The sequence below is a fragment of the Schistosoma mansoni genome, chromosome 6, assembly GCF_000237925.1.
Source record: "Schistosoma mansoni strain Puerto Rico chromosome 6, complete genome".
NCBI lineage: Eukaryota > Metazoa > Platyhelminthes > Trematoda > Strigeidida > Schistosomatidae > Schistosoma > Schistosoma mansoni.
Window position 1 is genome coordinate 14,251,453 of NC_031500.1, and position 14,442 is coordinate 14,265,894.

The window sequence follows — 14,442 nt, forward strand, 5'->3', positions numbered from 1 at the left end:
TTGTCTGATCAGTTTATTTCATGTTTTGACCTGTTCATCAATGAATCAATATACATGTATATAACATTCATATATTTTAGCATAGAATACAGTAAATATATAAAAGATAGAATAGTTTTGATTCATTTTATTGGTTTGTTACGTAGATGTAACTATTTGTCGCTGTAATTCTGTAGTACAGAAATGTTTATTAATTACTAGTCTGTTTTCTTTTCTCGTTCTGGTATCACTTTTCATGTATCTGCTCACATATGTTCAAAAACAAATGGTTAAGTTTATTCGCATGCCACCTCTCCTTATTATTCAAGGTTGTGTATGTATGTGTGTGTAAGAGAAAGAAAGAGAGAATGTATATTGTCGATTAGCTTGTTTGCATGTGCTCGCTGTTTATCACCATATCAACGATTGTCATTATTTATTATTATACTTAAGACAATGGAAATGTATAGTGTGCTATGGTCTTTTTATTTATCTTTAAATGGACGAGATATCATGTTATCTGCATTGTTTTTGTATAGTTAACCATTATAGTTAAATTATAGGTATATAAATACTTGACTTCTGTTGATACATTTTAAGGAGATAGTTGATTCCTCAACCTAACTTCGATTTTTGAATATGATTTTCCTTTATCCATGGTACTGTTTGACCGCTGCTTCCATATAAAAACTCTACATATTATTTTTAATTCCTACGGAAATGCAAATTACAAGCAAAGAAATGACAATAGATTACCGTTTTGAATTTTCTGAATGCTATTCCAGCTTCTGGGATGCTACAGCAAACAGCATATGTAGGAATAAATCTTCCATGGTTGTGACCACATTTCTAAGCTGAATCTGAGTTCGCATTAGTTCAATTATTTTAAATTATTATGACGAATAGAGGTAATTATCGCTCAAACGACTGACATTAAAACAATCATGGTTTTCTTTTCTTTAGGTTTAACGTTAAATTTTGAGGGCGTGACTATAAACGTTGAAAAAAAGAGTGGTTTAAATGTTTTTTTGAAATATGTGCTCAATTAGTCAAGTTCTACACTCTTTATTCACCTAAATATACAAAGAAATAGCATGCGGGTTTGATTTTAAAATATGGTTGTTTTGATTTTACTCAAACAGTTATCAAAAAAAATTAGAAGTAATATTCGTTAACCATATAACTAAATAATAGAAACTAGGTAAAGTTGTATAGCTTTTTATTATATCTGTTACCCGACAACAATAACACAAACAGGATACGTCCCTGACGTTTTTTCGATTTTTCTCTTTTCAAAGTCTACAAGAAATATTCCATTTTATCACTCCTTTCATCTGATGATCAAATGAATAATTTCGAGGTCACACCATGAAGCAAGACATGAGATCAGTTCATGATAATATCATCGACTGTCAAAGTGACCTGTGTTGCTAGGTTACAGACTTATTGGTTGTTATAATCCACAGGATAATAGTGGTAACCTAATGTTTAGAAATCCTATGTTAACCATTCATTTCTGCATTGTTTGTTTGAACCTTCCCATCGATGTTTAGGACTGTAATTGATCAATCTCTTATTGGTATTTGTTTATCCAGTACGGATTGCCTTAATATATCCTTGAATCACAAGCATTACAAACAGAACGGTACTGGGTTAGAATCCCGGAGTGAACATCAACTCTGGGATGCAGGTTCATCCAGATGACGAGTCCCAAATAGGACGTGACATGCGTTCTGGATCCCACTGCTAGCCACCATCCATCTTTGCTTATGTTAACAATGTTTTAAACCGATTGAAATAGAATAAATTTAACAATTTTGTATTATCTCACCTAAGTTTTAAATTTTGATGTTACGGTACTCTTTCGGTTGCTGTTACATTTGTTCTGTTTTAGCTATACTCTGTATATTTGGTTCTTTTTTTTAAATTGTCATTAGTGTTAATACACTCCTAACTACTTTTATTATCCATCATTGTGCTAATTTGAAATGTAATAATACTCGGTCCGATGCATATTTATTCCAGATCTGAAGTTGTTTATAGTCTCCAAACAGCATAAATGCATCGTTTGATATTTTTTTGATTATCTATTGTTTTCCTTACTAATGATTACATCACTTCTGTTTATGAAAAAAAACACAGATGTGTTACTATGTTATTAGGATTCGCGATGTTACGATGACTTTAAGATTAGTTTTTTGTAAATATCTATCTTCCGGATTTGTTAGGTCATGAAACCATCTAAGGTACAAAGCCGAAAAAGCATCTATCAATGAAACTCATAGTTTACCATTTAATCAGAAATGTTACTGAATTCCAAGTAAAACACAAGAATGTTAAAACATATCTCATCACCTTTGAGAAAAACTTTTGAAGCCTGTCATCACTTATAAATGAATTAGTAGGGTAGTGTCTCTCAATGAGTTAGATATTGTGGGATATAATAAAAGAGATTTTTTAACAAAAAATAGAAACACTAAGACTTAATTCATTAGTAGTGTATCGGATCAAGCTGTTACCACACATCATTTGAGCGCAAGAGATTACCCTCGAAAAATTACAGTGTGTCAAAAATAGACTACAATTTTGCACATAAGACAGTAAAATGAGCTAATTAAAGGAATAAAAAAATACATTCTTATATACCAGCTTATAAGTTGATAACCTCTTGCTTTAGTTAAACCGATTCGAACTTTGTACTCTAAAATATTTGACCCTTGTTTTTTTATCCAGTAATTTTAAACTTCCTGGCATTGCTTAGGTTTCATAGACTGTTACCACGATAATCTGGTCGCTTTATGCTTTCCTAAATCTCAGTGTTAAAGTAGACTATGTTTTAGCATGGATTATACGTGTTATAATGTTCGCAACTAATTTCACCTACATCTGCCCACTAGACGGTGTACAGAATTTGGTTAATGTGAAATAAACCTGCAATAAAATGTGTGTAAACTAATATCAATAGTTATGGTCTACAGTTCCATTAGCCCATTACACGCATTCCTGATATTTTATCAACTTAACCATACAATGGGTAAAGACCAAGACCATGTAAAGAGCTGTGCTGTAATACTAATAATAATGATAATAATAAATAAATCATACAACTTATGTATATGTAACTAGAATAATCCATCTAACATATAAACGATGAATTCTGTTGGCTAAGTGGAGAATCTACTTATTATGATGAAGCTGTTGGACAGTTCGTTGGTATTATTGATTTGAATTTTCATGCACAGATATCTAGCCATATCCTTTTATTATTATGAGATATTTTGGGGGTTGTGGGACTTGAAGTTTCATGTTACGGGTTAACTGTCGTCAAAAAAGTTAATGCAAACCAAGAAACACTGGATAACTGTTTCATTGTAATTTGGGACTCTACAGTAGCTTATATTGAACTTAATTGCTCTCCACAATGACTGGAAGTCTTAAGATCAGTCCTGAATGGGGTCATGAGTGCGTACTACTAAGGAGTGTCACGCTAGGACAAGATGGTTGTCTAGTACTTGTTAATTTTCAATCATAGTCTAACAAAAGTCACTTTGTGATGTATAATTTGTTTTTTCTAACTACTATTCGATATTACAAAAGTCTATGCGAACTTTCTTCATTCTTTTTATCAATTATTTAGCCGTATAATATGGACCTTTCACTCTACGACTGTGTACAATTTCATGTTTTTCTGAAATATACAAATGTACTATAATTTTGTATACCAATTGAACTTAGAGTGGGTTCATTGATGACACTCTGAATCCGAAGCCTATAAATCTGATTTCCGACCACTAAGCATGTTGAAGTTATTTGTACACTGCTGTCTTAACAGTTTTAAACATTAATAAATCAGCTGTACAATACTTAATGGTTTCCAGCGGTTTTCCACTTCACATTAGTTAATAAATGAAATCATTTTCAAATTATCTTAATCTCTGCAATCTACACAAACAAAGATGGTCATTTATTAGCTACTTGTTTTAAAATGAGTAAACGTTAGTGTTTCACGTACATTTTATTTGGTCTAAATACTTCTATTTGTACATTCGTTTACATGGAAACTAATTAGAATAAACTTTGAGTGATATATGTCTGATTGTTTTTTTTTCTTTCAAATTTATTCTGCTACTTTTGTGATAGAAAGCATATGGACCGACTTAAAATGTTTTTAGAAAATGAAACTTGGAAAATATGTCCTGTCAAGCATTCATTCACTGTAATGGATCTTCAGGTAATAAGATGTGATTTCCTATTTTTTTTTTGTTCAGTTCATTTTTTCTTTTCTCACCTCACTGTTTGTTATATCAAATATAGGTCACTCGCTTTACCGAAATCCTTGCCTAATAAATTTATTCTTCTGGTGTGGAATAACGTACAATAAAAGTTGAGTATAACGACGTGCTTAAAACAAACACAACCCAGTTACTTACTACCCTGTCAGAAAATAGCTTTTGTAAATGGATAGTTTGTGGAAAAGAAAATCATAATATTACAATGTTTAGACAAATTCTATACAATTATTGAGTCTGTTAGTGTCTGCTACAGGTTACTCTACCTGTGAATCCACAAAACAATGACATATAAACCCGTCCTAAGGGTTATGTTTTGTTCATATTCATGAACACTTAAAAGGATTCAAGTGATCTTTTAAGTCTTCACATTGTTTCTAGTTAGGGTTAAGGGTTAGGATTTTCATCATTAGCAGATGACTTCGACCATAGTATAAAGCTGCTTTGTCGTTATATGAGTTAGTGCATTCCGCTAAAAAAAAACAATCAAAGAGGTGCTGTCTGATTAGTTTGTTAACAGAAACTTAGTGCCATCAGATATTAGTTTGTTTCAGAATTATCAAGACTTCAAGGTTGAGAATTAGGAATAGTGTAAATTTACCTGTTATATACAATCCACAGAGACAGAAATTAAGCATTGTTTTTAATTAGCACATTCTAATTTTATACTGAAGATTCATCCCTTATATTAATAACACAGAACTGAAAAACATAGATCAAGGTTTATTGTTTGTGAATCTCGTGTAGTCACTCACTTCATTAATTCATAAATTTCTAAACAACTAACTGTTTTGACACATAAATGTCGCTGCTATAGTAGTCAATTTGGTCATATTGAATATATTACAGTGGACATAAGGAATAAGCAAAAAAGAGATATTTGGTGGAGACCATAATTTATGAGCCAACCATTCAGATTTAAGATAAGGACTCTTTGATTTTAGTGCAAAATTTCTTCATCCAAATAGCTAAATAATATTCTGGCACTATAATTGATGTTAGTTCGTAATGAATACTGTAATGCTAAGTCCTAACCCTAACTTTCAATACTAACGACTAATTCTGATTCTCTTTACTAATTTGTAACTTGTTTTGGCCCTATTATGTGACTGAAGTTTTTCCAGGTCACTTTAGTTTTCACTAAAAGGTCGTCCATAGATTATAATCCCACCGATATTTGTATGTTTTATTAGTTACTGGTTGATCTTAGTTGAGGTTAGATTAAATAGCAAGGACCATTAGACAGTTGTTCCCATCTAGAATGGAGTTCCTCAATATTGAGGTGGTGCATCTCACCATTTTATCTTACTTATGTAATCACCTGAGTTAAGTGTCTAAATAGTAAGACTACCTGTTAGCAATTATATGACTTTCTGTTGTTCTGATTGGAGGAAGTTTGAGAACATAGAAATTCCAGTGGCCTATCGATCATGATGAGTACTTTATGCGCTATTATAATTTTATTGTTAGTGGAGTACAGAAAAAGCATATCAATCTCTACAATAAGCATTTTGTTGATGTAAATATTAGAATGAATTTCGAATAGATTAAATAAATATTGACGAGCGTAATAGTATCTCTAGAAGAATGATACATTTGCCAACTGAATGAACAAGATTTAGTTTGGTTGCCTTAAACTAAACCAACCTGTAACAGTTATAAACAAAGATGGATAGTGGCTAGCATTGGAATCCAGGAAGCGCGTTTCATTCTATTTGGGACTAGTCAGCTGGATGTACCTGCATCTCAGAGTCGATGTTCACTCTGGGACTCGAACCCAGTACCTTTCGCTTCAAACGCCATCACCACTGCTAGCCACTATCCATCTTTGCTTATAATGCTTGTGAATTAAGGCTATATTGAGGCGATCCACACAGTATGCATATATGGCCAATAAGAGACTGACCAGTTGCCGTCCTAAACATCAATGGGAAGATACAAACAAACAATACTAAGTGAATTTAACTTGTAACAGGTCGAGATAATTTTATCAACCATATGTTTCCCAATAGAGTATAACTTTTCATCCATTTGTTAAGAAGAAAACGGCTATAAACATGCATGCAAATTTCTTTGTTTCAATTAACTCTTCGTGACCGAAAACGTCTGCATACACTTTTTAAATCTTACGAATACTGATCCATCTGTACATCATTATACGAACCATTAATCCTGATTTATGGAAAAAAACTGTGTTTTTTATTCATCTCCTCAGAAGATTGATTTTAATTAATTTAAAAAGAGATTTCCATGAAAGGCTCTATGAGATTGACAAGTCATGATATGAATTTAAGAAAATTTAGCCTATCAAATTGTTGTTAAGACTGGACTATTCCTTTAGAATAATATACATTTGACATATTTTCATTTCCTATTTAATAATATTAATTAATTCGAGAAGTACATCCAGGAGCTCTAGTGAGAAGCAGTGACCAATGGAGTTCAAACCACGTCTGTCGTGAGATATCAACTCACTGAAGACAATTGGTGAACGGTTGCTCAACTTCGTGGATCAGTTGAAGTTAGACATTAATAGTGTTGGATGCCGGCTCAGTGGTCTATCGGTTAAGGGCTCTGGCTCGAGACTGATAGGTCCTGGGTTGGAATCTCGCGAGTGCGGGATCGTGGATGCGCACTGCTGAGGAGTCCCATAATATTACGAAACGGCCGTCCATTGCTTCCCGGTTTTCCATGGTGGTCTAGCTTAAATTGACTCACACTTTCAACTATTTAATAATGGTTATTTATCATTCTCTCTATGCATCTTAATATTTGTTGAGGTTTTATTTTTTCTTTTATTACAGGAATTTAGAGCAGTAAAATATTTATTTGAAACTAATACATCTAATAACAATATTACTAATAATAGCAGCAGTAGTAATGTTAATAAAAGCATTACAGTTAATGGGCTGAGCAAAGTCTCAGATAGCAATAACAATAATAATAATTCGACAGTAATGTAAGTTTTTTAGTCTATTAATTGATTTTTACCTTTCTCCTTATTTCATTATTATAATTATTCTTCTTGCCTGGAGATAAAAGTGATCATGACACTTACTGGTGGTAGGTTAGGTGTTGATACTTAAATGGAACAGAACTGAACAAATGATTTTTGTGGGTGTACATAAAGTTGTTTTGAAAAAAATATATTTTGTCATTGTATTTGCCACAAATTAATGTCAGTTGAGATGCTATTGTAGAACACGGAGGACATCAAAAACCATGATTTCATGACCCCACCAAAGATTGAGTTTAAGAACATCAGATCTAACGGAAAACGCGTAGCCATTAGAAAATTGTAGTCATTGTCTAGTGGTACGATATGAACTTCAATCAACTTACGATAGGACGTGAAGATCATCCAATACTACTGGAACAACTGTATCAATTCTGATATGTCTGAACCGAACACCCTGGTTTTCATTGATACCTTAATTATTATCAATCTTTGATGAATACAACTCATAAAAACTTAATCAGTCTCCACTAAAGCTTCTAAACTGAAATTTTGTTGTCTTAAGTGTGTTAATTATTCAGGTGCCTATATGTGCAAATATATATTTTTACCGTGGAAGTATGCAGTGTACAGTGAGAACATAATTAACAATCCAATCATTTTCTTTTAGAACTTCGCTCAGCGCACCCGAATCGGGAAACAGATTTACCAAAAGTTTAATGTAATCTCATTTCAGGGAACGAACAATACAACACTCATGACCATTTAATGGAGTGTCAGTCTATAACTTTCATGGTGTACACGTCTCCTTTTCTTTAGTTAAGCCAAAAAAAACAGCAATCGAAGTGTTTCAGTTATGTTTTATTGTATTCAACACCTTGAATCGGTTTTATGCGACATTCATACACTGACAAATAACTGTTTATTGGTATGGGGGATTTGTGGCGATTGTAGTATTTGAACACTAGAAATAACGAACTAATCTAAGTTAGACCACCAATGAAAACCTGGTGGCACTGAATGGCCTTTTCGTCCTAGTATGGGACTTGTCAGCAATTCACATCCACTAACCCACATGTCAGAATCAAACCTAGGAATTTTTATCCCGTGCCCAAACATTCAACCTCTAGAACAATGGGCTAGCATCCAGTAGTGGTCAAGTTAAAATCAGTAAGTGATTTCAACTTTGAAAACACTGCAACCTCCACAAATCTCCAATGATAATAATAATAATAATAGTTATGTGCTCACCTGCAACTAGCTTCAAGATATGACTATAACAGTTTTAGTGAGAAGCCGTGACCAAATGAGTTCAATCCGTTTCTGTGTAAGACAGTTATCCACCTCAGATAATGGATGAAGAAGGGTTGCTCAAGATCATGGGTTGAATAAAGTTAGACATAGACACCGCTGGATATCGAATCAGTGGTCTAGAGATTAAACCTTTGTAAGCGAAACCGAATGTCCTGAGTCCGATTCCCAAAGATGGGTTTGTGAATGAGAATTGCTTGAAGAGTTTCATGCTAGAATATGCACATCTATCTAGTGCTTCCAGGTTTTAAACTGCGATCTAGCTAAAATCAGATCATGATTTCTACTATTTATTTCTTAAAATTATTATCTATACGTCTTATATTGTGGTAGATAAATTATACGTTAATTGAATTAGTAAACTTATTCAAAAATCCTATAATAGTTATCACTTTCATTGCAAGTTTATAATCAGAAGTCTCTTTTTGAATAAAAGAGTCTAATCGAATACAACCATTACATTACATGATAGGTGGTTGATATCTAATTATTTAAGTAGTATATATTGGAATTTCACTTTTTTTATTTTTAAATTATAACTTATTATTCTCTTCAAATCTAAATTTATCACACTATTATTGCACAAATAAATATTTTCTAGTTTCTCTGTCGAAATGGTCGGGATTTATTGCTAATTTGCAAATAGGTAAATATTTATTAGGTCTACTTAATTTGGTTCGCCTTCAATTCTTTTAGTTAGCTTATCGACCTTGTGGTGGGGAAGCGACTCGTACAATGAAGTCTATCTGAGTGCGAGATTGCCAACACTAAATTACCAGTCATTGACTGATGTCATCAGCCGGGTCTTTGGGCTTAGGCTGAATTTTTGATGTCCCTTCTAGGAGGGATAAATATGGTGAACATAGTCGTAGTCTATATCCGCTGATTTGCGTGTTTGTATCATGTCAGCATTGATTTGATATTCGTTCAGTTCATTAGAACTAGTGATTTATCTCTTCCAAATGAACGAGAATTGAAAGAATCGTAGCATGCTAGCAGCCTATCATGTCTTCAATGGCATTCAAGGTTGTAAAATCTATACGCCCAACCAAAAACCAGCTCCAGGAATCGATTGCAAAAGATAGAACTGCTTCTTAAGTAGTAATGAAGTGCATATATTATCGAATTAAAGTCATTCCAATTGTAATATATATATTATTTAACAATCAACAAGTGATTAATCATGCATAGACATTGAGTATCAGAAAATAGATAACTTTTCTGTCTGTCCGTTGTAACCAATGACTTGTTTTATAGTTTACATCACAGACTGACTTTTGACAGTGACCGATTTTATGTGCTGATCGGATTATATCGATCAAGTTGCAATGCAGCTACTAGTTTAAGTTACTCCATTCTATGGTGGAACGATTCCCTCGGGATTGCATGTACTTTTTGCTGATGAGTGAGTGCCAACCAGTAAATAATCTAAGTCCTACAGGGTATTCTACCACCACTGTCTCCAACTGATATAGTGAGTCAATCAGAAGTAGCTAACTGGCAAGGCCACCTAATGCCAACCAAAAATTTCCTAATGGACATGTAATATATATATATATATATGCGTGTAGCTCGATCACCTTATAGAAGTCCTTCTTCATTTCCCATCTTCTTGCTTAGTAGTCAGTCAGGTGAGGGAGTCGCGGTATCAAATGTCAGACACTGTAGATCATAACATCAACCATTTAACATCAAAGAGTAATGTAAACTATTTCAAATGAATGTCAATTCATAATGAAATTCATCTTTGAAACTCATTATTTCACTTTACCTCCCTCTCTCGTTATATGTACATAAAATCAGTTGTATTGAATGTATTGTTAGAATTTTCGGCCAATAATTAATTCTAATCATATTTATAATATTCCTCTATTTCTTTCTCCAAATAAACTGATTTTCATGTTCAGTGTTTCAAAACTACAAAATCAGAAGTTATTCGCGTTCCCTTATACGTTTGTGCAATTCCCTGAGGATCCCGAGAATAGTAATAATAATGATAACAGTAATAATAATAATGTTAATAGTAACAATCATCTTGATCAAAATGAAATTAACTCTCCTAATTTAATGAATTCATCGTCAGCATCAGCCGATATTAGACAACAGTCAAATACAAAGTTTTCTTCCAATAATAATGATCATAATCATGATGATCATGATAATCATGGTAATATCAATAATAACGACAAGTTTATTACCATTTCACCAAACGATTTCGTAAGTTATATAAGACAAGTATCGTATATATTCTATTGTCCTTTGTGTCTATATATATATATATATATATATATATATATATATATATATATATATATATATATATATATATATATATATAACCTGGATTAGTTCGTAACTTTACTGGAATTCAACAGTCTCCACAACCACATTCTGAATATATATGGACTGTATAAAGCATTATTTAGAAAAGTCCTTTGTAATCAAATTTGTTTTATTTTAGCATAATGTAACTTGTTTATATGATCAGTCTATTTTTTTATTCAGGGGATTTTCAAATCTGAGCGGTACGCCAGATTTCAAAATAATCACAGTACACTATTTTCAATAACTAAGATAAATATGACTTGTGACCTACTCTATTAATATGTCATTATGGATAATTCAGCTACTTGTCCTAAGTATTTAGCTTTTATATCTGTTAGCAATCTATATTAAGAATAAAGCCAGTTGATATTTTCGAAAAATGCAACTTGTGGACATCACAGTGTATTTAATTCAATAACATCTGCTATACCACACTACAAATGGGAAGTAAATTCCTTGAAAATAAAAAGCGAATATAGGGAATTCTGTCATTAAATGACGCTAATCCCGCTTTTTCTTTTTAAAAGTCTTGAATACAGATCAAATATGAAGAACAAAATTGAATATTTGTTTCAATTTTCCCCGTGTATAAAACTCAGAAGTACTCGTCCACGACTTTACTAGGTTATGGATTCGATCCTAATCGGGGTCATGGATACACGCTAATGATTCCAACTTTTAAATGAGAAAGGTGTCTGTTGCTCTACAGTTTTTACGGAGTATCTAATTCAGTAATAACAGCCTGGCACAATTGTACAGTGGTCAAATTTGATGTACTATATAAGCACGAAAAGATGAAGTTAACTTGGTGAATATCAAAGGGGTCAAATTAATCTTAGTGTCAATTGTAATGAAGAAAACAAAACATTGCGAGTATGGTCCGGAAAGGTATTATGAAAGGCTTATTCAAAAGAGTAATGGATCTAAATATGTAAAGTAAAATAAAGAGTGAATATGCCTGCTTCATTGTGACTGGTTCTGAGCAACGTTACTCGAATTCTCCGAACTCTGATCGCGACTATTGCTCAGTCCCCAAACAGGTAGTCTGCATCTGCCAATATATCTCAAATCGTCGAACAATAACTTCGTGAACCGATATCATGTTTTAGTTCTATGTGACAAAAAGTGCTTGGTTTAGAATGAGGTCCGTGTTACGGGGTCATAATTATAAAAGAGCAGTTATATGGTATAATCCAAGTATTGATTGTTTGACCTTGATTATCTACGTGGTACCCATGTCCAGCTAGCCAATGAGCTGATTCTAATGAGAGAACAACCAAGAACAGTACTTATTCACTGATAGTCCAGAATGAGGTTCTTCCACGCTCTCCTAGTAGTCAGAATAGAAGATAACACAGCAAACAAACAACAACTAATAATACAGTCTCAATTTATCACTCAACTCATACAATAATCTAGAATAAAAGGTTTACCATATATTAACATAATTAAGAAATTACAATATAGGCACAACAACTCTATGAGTGAAAGAGAACTATATAATAGATTATCAATAAATTAATATCGACTTAAAAATGATACAACACATAACAACAGTCTATGCATCACGGAAAAGCTTACCAACAAGGAAATACAAGGATACAGTGATTCTATTAATTAGTAGTTGTAAAACAAACATCTAAACAATAACCACTTAGAAAAGTTCTGAAACTTCAGCCTTGCTTTATATTTATCATGTAGTAGCACAGTTAAATCCAGTCTATTAAGTTAAATTAAATCTCCAATGATAAACTGCCCATCCTGATAACAAATGTGGTAACAACGTGTGATGAAGTCATATAGAATGTTAAAAAGTAAACCACTAGGTTGACTGTGAAACTGGGTGACATGGGATCGAATCCCTTAGACATCATCAGTCCCTTCAAGATTACAGGTCCACCTTTCTGACAGTTATCAAACAACACTAAACCGTGGGCCAGGATTTCCTGTCGATCAACTCCAACCGTCATCTTAAGCCAATAGGCTTTTGACTATTTAAGAATATATTGATTATTTTATCAGAATTCCTCTTACTTTGTACTTTATCAAAATTATTTGTCATTAAAATATAAACTAACTATTAAGTAAAAACACAATTTGATTGAAGAAGGACTTCACTTCAGTTAAATACTCATCCCAAAACTCTACACTTAGATATATACACATACATACGTTTTACAGTTAAGGATAAATAAAATCATTATCGAATAAATGATGCTTGGTCAATTTAATAATGTTTTCTCCAAGACAGTAGTAATCAGTGAGAAGCTCAATAGATGTGAAATATGTAACAGATATAAATGAGATTATGTAATCGACCGAATAAAAACATCCGTTACGTAAGAGTAAAAATCAAGTTTGATATTGAATAGTCGAATAGAAATGTTTAATGTTATTCGTAAATCTAGAAATGTGTAATTAACGAAATTAATGCAGAGGATAGTAGGTGGTCGATCAAACCCTTAAGACGGGTAAATCACGTGAAATGAAGTTATAAAATTAATATCACATAAAAATGTAGTAATTTCAATAGTTGAGATCATGATTCAATTGAAGCTAGACCACCATGGAAAACCTGGAAGCACTAAACGGCCGTTTCCTCCTATTGTGGAACTCCTCAGCAGTTCACATCCAAGATCCTGTCTCTCGAGATTCCAACCCAGAAACTCTCAGTCTCGCGCGCGAGTGCCTAACCTCTAGACCATTGAGCCGGCCGGCATCCAACACTGTTAATTTCTAACTTCAACCGATTTACGAAATTGAGCGACACATCCACCATTGTTTTCAGTGAGTTACTATCTCACAACATACCCGGTTGAACTCCACTGGTCACTGCTTCTCACTAGAACCCCAGGAAATACTTCTCGAAGTCAGTCACTAGTGAACATTTGTTAATTAATATCAGAAGAGGTTTTGTCGATATTATAGTAATTTCAATAGTTGAGATCATGAGTCCCATATTAGGACGAAACGGCCGTCCAGTACCTCCAGGTTTTCTATGGTGGTCTAGCTTCAACCGACTCATGGTCACAACTATTGAAATTACTTTAATGTCCGCAAAACCCCTTCTGATAAAAATGTAGTAACTGAGAAGAAGGTGACGATGAATGAAAAAGCTGAACAAACTTTTTCTGTGTACAAAGATTAGGTTTATTAAATTATTATTATTATTTAAACACATAAATTTTGGTACAAAGAGGCACCAGATATATATGCGCCTCACAAATCTCATTTGATTTGTGTGAGGGCTGTGATATTGCCCGGTTGCCCAAACCGAAACAGATGGTTTTCTTTGGGGGCCACACCCGAAGCCTTTGACCTAAATATCTAGTCCACAAGGCAGTGAAGCATCGTAAGGAGATGTAATCCCATGGTAGCCAGTGACCAAAGATTGATCCATACGCCATTTGTTTCCCCAGGATACTGGAGCCCATGTGCACCATTGGTTTGGAATGAGGGTTTTCCAACTCCCCTAGGTGGACTCACTATGTCCACCGACCCGATTAAAGCGCCGGGCATTCGCTTTTCGTCCTCCCAATTTCGTAAACAACACCCCTGGTGAGAGAAGGCAGTGAGTAGGAC

The 14,442-nt window shown here is 33.4% G+C and overlaps 1 protein-coding gene and 1 non-coding gene across 2 annotated transcripts in view; one reads left to right on the plus strand and one right to left on the minus strand.

The window, feature by feature from the left end:
- Nucleotides 1–14,442, plus strand: part of Smp_051000 (hypothetical protein) — a gene marked incomplete at its 5' end in the record, with an annotated part of 67,304 nt that overhangs the window by 32,607 nt on the left and 20,255 nt on the right. Inside the window, one exon of the mRNA XM_018798350.1 lies at nucleotides 4,120–4,210. Within this exon, the coding sequence (XP_018653301.1) occupies nucleotides 4,120–4,210 (91 nt within the window). The remainder of the gene's footprint in view (nucleotides 1–4,119; nucleotides 4,211–14,442) is intronic.
- On the minus strand, nucleotides 9,240–9,369 carry Smp_sma.U4atac.1.1. Its single transcript, XR_001974641.1, has one exon. It is a non-coding gene (small nuclear RNA).